Below are 8,001 nucleotides of genomic sequence, written 5' to 3'. Positions count from 1 at the left end.
TTTCGGGTGTGCGGTCAAAAGGAGGAATTGGGGGTTGTTCTTGTGTATTTTCAGGAGGTGCATTTGGTTGTTCTTGTGGGTTTTCAGGAGGTGCATTTGGTTGTTCTTGTTCTGGATTAGAAGAATCTGGTTTTTGAAACAAAAAATGAAAAAACCTAATCAAAATTAATGAAATTAAATTCAAAATGTAAAACAAATTGAACAAATGGGAAAGAAAGACAAAAATAAACAAAAATTAACCTTGATCCATAGCTTGGAGGACAAATCTAGCACCCTGTTCGCAGTTTAGGAGAGGAAATGGGAAAAAAACGAAGTAAAAAATGCACTATTCACGGGTAAATGAGACCCAGTTTTTTTTTTAAACTATTTTTACCAGGCACCGTGTACGCGGTTATATTTGGATTATTATCGTGTACGCGCTCATTTTTCTATGAGCAGCGCGTACGCGCTCATTTTCCTAGGCGTAGCGCGTACGCGCACATTTTCCTAAAAGCAGCGCGTACATGCTATCTTCTCTACGCTCGGGAAGAACAAACCTAAGTGCGTACGCAAGAATTTCAAATTTTAAAACCACGTACGCGCTGCTTGTTTTTCCATGTTTTTTTTGGGTGGTGTCCACTTTTCTGACCACCATCTTTGTGCACATACCTAGTACCAATTTTTTTTATCCTTGACTATGGTGTATTAGTATAAATTAATAAATAACTATATTTTTCTTTGCTTGAGGTGGTTTGTATAACATTGTTGAAATTGTTTGTAAATCCATTACTAAAGATTTGGAAACCTTCTTTATTTTCTTGGTAGTGATATTAGGCCATGTTAAAAATTCAACAAGAGATGAATTGACTTCTTTCGACTCTTTCCCCTACTCTTGGCATCTTGAACATATTGCACATAAGTTTGTAGGGGAGTAGAAGAAATAGGTGGGAATTATATGCAAACATTAGAAATTAGATAAAACAATTTCCTTACTTTGCAATTGTAGTTTTATCCTCCAGAGATAGACATTTCTTTATATTTTCTCTATCAATTTGATCAAATAGAACATAACATTTTTATCCCTTTTTAAAATGTTTTTGTCTTGCCTAATTAAGAGTAGGATTCATAAACCTTTTTTTTCCTTAGAGCAATAATTCCAACTTTAACTAGTAAGGAGATTTCCTTGTTATTAGATAAACTGGATATGAAGTCATAGAGAATTTTGGCATCTTGAACTTGCAACAATGTCTTATGTAAGGTGTCACTAATCAGATTTTCCTAATCATTTGTTTCTTTATTTTCAAGGATGATAGTCACAAATTTGAACATCCAAGGTTAAAAATTTCCAGCATTTTGATTTCATACTAATATATTTAAAATGAATTGAAAATTGTTAATTTATGTTTGAGAATTACTCTTGATTGACACCTGGTAACCTTAAATCATAAATTAGTGTCCAAGTTAAGTCTAGATGCCTTCAATGATACTTTGCATGATGATAAATTTGAAATGTCTCCTCAATCCACTCTTGCATGATATCTAGGAACACTTACAGACCATCTCCATCTCTCTTGCATGATATCCAGGAACACTTACAGACCATCTTTAAAGTAAAGATTTAAGGTTTTCAAACATTTGGTGTGTTTGTACAGACCATCTTTGGATATTTTCGCAATCCGTGAAGATAACCCAAACTCCATTTTGTTAATAGCATGCAATCAAGACCGATCAGATGAGAACACATTTCTTTGAGGCATTCTGTCAATCAGTTCGCGTGCCTTGTCTAAGCTTACACATTTTGCATACGTCTACCATGGTAGTTGCAGCTACATCATCTCTGTGATGGATGTCAATACCCTGTTCCAAAGCTCTCATATTCCCACAGGCTGGCAAAGGTTGCAGAGTCTGGCTTTATACCCGCCAATCACATTTGATTGGAAGTTTTAAATCCTTTTCAACAAATGCGTTTTGTGCATATCCTGCAACCATAGCATTCCATTAGACCATGTTTCTTTGAGGCATCCGATCAAACAGTTCCTATGCCTTGTCTATACTCCCACATTTTGCAAACATGTCAAACATAGTATTTCCAGTTGTAGCATCTGATAATAATTGTCATTAAGTCCCCCTTAAATGGATGTCCTTACGTTCTGCTTTAATGGAGGCCCATACCCTGTTTCAAAGCTCCTATTTTGGCACAGGCAGAGAGTACGTTGGCAAATAAGACTGATCGGAATGGAAGCCTGTTTGCTGCATTGACTGCGTTGTGAGGATACCCATGTCTTCTGTCCGCTGCATAAAGCAAGAAAGTCGTGAAAATATCAGAGTGACGAGGTATTCCATGAAAGTTGCGAGGTAGATGAGATTGCCCTCTCCCATTCGCTTTATTCTATGCAATGAAGCACGCGGGAACATGTTCAAATTCAAAATTCAAAATCTTAACGCCGATTGTTTCCTAAACGGGAATGAACTGTCAGGGGAAGGATTGGGCCCACAGCCACCTAAGCAGTCAAAGCTTAGTGTGTGCTGTTTAAGGGTGGCCGCTTACAACATGTTCATCACCTACACGTCATTTGGAGGGCAACCCTAAGGGCTACGTGCCACCGCAAATTCATCCATGGCTGACACATTTTCTCTTCATATCAATCTCCTTTCCTTCCCCAATGTAAATCGCTACAACTGGACTGATAAAAAACCAGTCATTTCTAATAATCTGTTTACTCTGTGACACAAAAGCTATGGCAGACCCAAGTGAAGGATTTGAAACAAAGGAGAGGATCCGTCGACCAGACACCACATTCCTTTGGAGTGGCCAATTGAACGCAGAAGTCGCAGCAAAAGAGGCCTCTGCACTTTCTCCCGACACCATTGAAGCCACCTGCAAAACTCCCACCGACTGGGAACCAGTCGACGACATTAAACAACACAAAGGGAAAAATGAGAGAAAGAAAGAGAAAAATGAGAAAGTGCCCAAGAATGATGAAGATGTCGATCAATCGACCAAAGTTGGATGCGTCGAAAAACTGAAGGATTTGATAACAGGGCCCAAGCCAAGAGAAGAGAATGAAACCGACAGTTCTGTCACTTATATTCAGAGGTAAAAATTTTACCAGTTTAGATATAGATTATCAAAAAAATCACTAAATCAAATCTAAAAGCAACTATAGATATTATTATAGATTGTTAAAAGCAACTATAGATATTATTATAGATTGTGGAAATCTGATGATTTTAGATATATTTATTATCAAAAAAATCACTAAATCAAATCTAAAATATTATTATAGATTGTGGAAATCTGATGATTTTAGATATATTTTGTTTTGCATTTTTTTGGGAATTTGTCGCTAACTTTTGGAATTTGAATAGAGGGATTCACAGGGGACCTGTTGCATCCCCGAGCCTGGGTGCACCGGCTCTGGCCGGTCTACCAGTGGGAACGTATGATGTTCATCGACATGTCGAAAATAAATTGGTAGCTCGGCCTAAAACAGAGAGCTCTGTCCATGGCGGATTTGGATCTGGTCAGAATCCAAGTGGGTCTCCTAAGAAAGAAGGGGTTGTTTCTAAGGTTATGCACAAGCTTCATCTTGGGGCTTAGAGATATTGGAGCTGGCTTTGAGGGATTTCTGTAAAGAGGAAAACTTGTGGGACATGAAAATTGGGAAACATGTTTTTGGAGGTCGGTCTATTTTGTGCAGGTTTTGATTTCATGTATGTTGTTGGGGAATACTGTGTTTTTTTTTTGATGATTCAGTCGTCTTGTTGGGATTTTTATGTTTTGTGGTCTCTCAGAATGAATATGAGAGGTTGTGATTATACTTAATCGATATGTGTTGAACATGAATTTCTGTTTGTTTTTTTGTTTAGTGCAGAGGGAGAATTGGATTTCATCGTATATCGAGCGTGTCGAAGTCTTTAAAGATTTAGTAAGGAACAAGGAAATAGTATTTTTAATTTAAGAAAATGACCTCAAAGGGAAGGAGGGAAGGATAAGGAGGGAAGGATAAGGATGTGTTTATTTTGGTTTCAAAACAGTAGTACGGATTGACACGCGTTTTATACCGTCAATACGATTTTGCAATAAATGGCTGCGATCGATTTTGCAATAATATTATCACACTGTACGAAAGGTCTATTTTGGAGCCAGAATACCTTCGGCAGGGAATGGGCAATCATTTAATTTGGAGTACCACAATTGTTTTATTTATTTATTTTCTTACTAGTTGATATTAGTCTTAAATTATATATTTAAATTAATTGTTTGTTAATTATGTTTATTATATAATAACCTAAGTTATTTAGTGTTGAAGGCTTATTTTTACAACATAATTTATTCCTTTCGTTTTAAGGTTCTAATTTTATTATTTTGTTTTGTTAATCTTTCATATCAAATTTTGTTGTGTTTTGACTTATAGAGATGAAGATGATATACATGGTTTTAGTCTTTTACCACATGATCCCACTTCAACATGATTCACTCATCTTTGTTTATGCATCATTCACATATCATTTATCTTTGAATTTCATAGACCATTATCTTTATCATTGTACATGCCTATATGTATATATTTGGATATATGTCTATCCTACATGTCCATCCTTTGTTTCATTTGATCTTTCAAATTTTGTTGTGTTTTGACTTATAGAGATGAAGATGATATACATGGTTTTAGTGTTTTACCACATGATCTCACTTCAACACGATTCACTCATCTTTGTTTATGCATCATTCACATATCATTTATCTTTGAATTTCATAGACAAATCAAATTTTGTTGTGTTTTGACTTATAGAGATGAAGATGATATACATGGTTTTAGTCTTTTACCACATGACCTCACTTCAACACAATTCACTCATCTTTGTTAATGCATCATTCACATATCATTTATCTTTGAATTTCATAGACCATTATCTTTAGCATTGTCTATGCCTATAGTATATATTTGGATATATGTCTATTCTACATGTCCATTCTTTGTTTCATTTGATCTTTCAATCTTTCATGTGGGTGAGTTCACAATAATGGTTTCCACTTTCACCCACAAAGGAAAAACATGTTGGTGGGAAAAAATTTCGAAGGGTGTTTATTTGTATTGGGGGTGTTCAAATGAACTACCCTTTGGGGTTCACTCAAACCCCCTCTTTCGAGCGAACCCCCTATAACGGTTGTTTTTGTCGATTTTTAATTATATTGGGGGTTCATTTAAACCCCCTTTTTACACTTCTCTGAAACTTCCTACAAACTTCTACAAATTTTTGGCCTTCAAACCTTTGGTTGAAGGTTCAAATGGAATGACCTTGACAACCCAAAATGCAGTATGGTAGTCCTCGAAGCAAGTTTTCCAATGACTATAATTTTTTTACATATTGAGTTTATTATGAACTTGTTTTTTAAATTTTACCAAACATAGGTTTTTCACCGAACATGAACTTCTCTATTCAACACATTGGAAAAAATAGTAAACTAATTCAAAAAAAAAAAAAAAAAAATACCTATGCGCTAGGTATTGATGTCTTCTTTCTAAAAAAAATAAATAAATTGAATTTTGATATATATAGAACAAGTTATGTGTTCAAATGTACACCTATGTCTAAATTATAATTAGTCCAACTTCAAAATTTAATAAAATGAAAAATATTCAAGATGTCACTATCAAACCAATTGCATCCATTGGGTATTGATGTTAAAAACCAAAATTCAAAAGAATTTGAGCTTTTATCATTTATAGAAGAAAAAAAGTTATGCATTTTGGGATGCATATCACTCTTAAAATGTTGTTTGTTGTAAAAAGATACTTTTCAAGGGAGATGTAAAAATCAACACAATTTAATTCAAAAAAATATATATTTAGAATCTTCAGACAAAATGTTACAAATCGTTAGTTTACAACATCTTCAAATTCTTAACGATTTAAAAGTTATAGGTGTCGGAAAGTGAAGGATTTTTTCAAAATGTTGATCTAAATGTCAAAGTAGTCCAAAAAATGGGAACGAGTATTGTGAGTTCACCCATGTCTTTTTATCTTATGCACTGAAAACTATCCTACATGTCTTTTATCTTATGCATGGAAAACTATTTTTTTGGAGGCATGGAAAATTCTTTTTATTAAGATTTTTTTATTTTATGTATTTATTTGTATTTTTCTTTGTTGATAGAGTGAGTAAACATTGAAAAAGAGGGGGTGTCCTTAAATACTAAAGAAGAGGGGATAATGAGAAGATTCACTTGGTGACAAATGAGTAGATTTTCAAAGACATAATCCTTACAAATTCCGATCCAAAATGGGAAGCACTCTAGTATTTTTACTTGGTTTATCTTCTTCCTAAGGGAAGAAATGTTGTTTGTAGGTATTGATCTATGTTTTCTCGTCAAGAACTCACCATTTCTACAGGATATTATACATAATGGCTCTCTCTCTCTCTCTGGCGGGGGAGCCATTGATTGTAATTTCATGATGGATGTAGCCCTTGGGGGTATCATTGAATGCTCCAAACATCAACCCTTATTTGTTTATTTTTAATCTTTGGAGAGGAATGTTGTCCCACTAGATTTTCTCTTTTTCTCAATTTGTGAGATTGCTTTTGCATTGTAAATGGATACCTAACATGGTCTAGTGGTCAAGACTCATAATAATCTACTCCCTAAGTTGCACTTAAGGGGGACTATTGATGCAAATAAGGTTTTCTACCTACGAAGGTGTTGTTCCTAGTAGGGGACATATTCACATGACTTGAGTTTACTTAGGAACTAGTTGTTTCTAGAAGTCTTCGTTGTCTAGATAAGATCTCATCATATCTTATCTTTATGACTTTGATTTGGTTTTAGTTACCTAGGAAGTTTATATTTATGTCATTTTATTTTTTCATAATACATCACACATTGCCTTCACAAGCAAGGCATCTCATTGTAATATTTCATATTCAATCATTCAAAATTGCATAATGAAGTAACTTATTCTTGTCATTTTCTCTCTTGTAGAGTTGTTTTGGTCTAAGAGTTTCCTAGGGGTGGAGTCGCCATTTTAACTCCAACAAGATTAATCTTGCAAACAAGAATCAACTTAATATCTTAGATAATCATGAATTAGAGGTGTGGAGTTCATAATTTATTTTGTTTTAGAATAATTTGTATTGTGTAATAGTTTAGAGGAGAGAATAGTTATTGAAATATTCATTTCATCGCACCCAAAAATTACAACTTTCATTTTAGTTTCAAAATTATATTCGTTTTAGTTTATTAGATTATATTAGTTTATTTTCTTACACATTTCATTGACCAAAACAACAAAATGTTCCTTTCAAATTATTTGAAAAAAAAAACACAAAATCAACATACTCAATTTAGATTAAACAACCAATAGTTGATAAACAAAACAAACCTTCATCTCTATCAATGAACAATTCAAACTTGTTGCATTTTGTTCAAGTTGTAGAAGTGTTGATTTCATTGTAAAGAAAGAGAAAAAGAAATATTGGATGATTTGTTGAATAATAATAATAATCAATTTGTGCATCTTTGTTGTTTAAATGGCATCCAAAACAAAGAGAAAATAATTACAAATTGTTTTTATTTGTATTAAGTTCATCTTTGCACCATAAAATAGTCTCATTTTCATATGCATATAACTTGCAAAATGCATTCATTAAAGCATTTAGTAATATTTAAATTTAATTTGACTTACATTTAAAACATATAATAAAATACAAAAAAAAAGTAGTTAAGCTTCATTTGTTATCATAATATTGTTCATTTCCATATTTAGAGTAGTTTAAAATCACTTGGGTTCATTTTGGATCAATTTTAGATTATTCATTGGTATTGCAATTTCCTAATTTAAAATAAGCTTTAATATTCATTATAAAACATTGCAAAGAAAGCATTCATCTTGAAGAACTTTTGTGCTTGAGCTGAAGCAAGCTCTCAAATACAGATTGTGCATTCAAATTCAACAATCAAGCAATCAAACCCCAACAAACATAAACAATCCAAACCAATCAAAAAAATTTGATCCAAAG

At 33.4% G+C, this 8,001-nt stretch overlaps 1 protein-coding gene across 1 annotated transcript; it reads left to right on the top strand.

The window, feature by feature from the left end:
• Window positions 1–2,664: 2,664 nt before the first annotated feature.
• Window positions 2,665–3,825, top strand: LOC131053743 (uncharacterized). The gene is made up of 2 exons (XM_057988387.2): window positions 2,665–3,076; window positions 3,349–3,825. The coding sequence occupies exons 1-2, from the start codon at window positions 2,718–2,720 to the stop codon at window positions 3,578–3,580; spliced, it is 591 nt and encodes a 196-aa protein (XP_057844370.1). The 5' UTR covers window positions 2,665–2,717; the 3' UTR covers window positions 3,581–3,825.
• Window positions 3,826–8,001: the final 4,176 nt, after the last annotated feature.

Source organism: Cryptomeria japonica, chromosome 6 (genome assembly GCF_030272615.1).
Source record: "Cryptomeria japonica chromosome 6, Sugi_1.0, whole genome shotgun sequence".
Classification (NCBI taxonomy): domain Eukaryota; kingdom Viridiplantae; phylum Streptophyta; class Pinopsida; order Cupressales; family Cupressaceae; genus Cryptomeria; species Cryptomeria japonica.
This window is presented reverse-complemented; position numbering and strand designations above follow the sequence as displayed.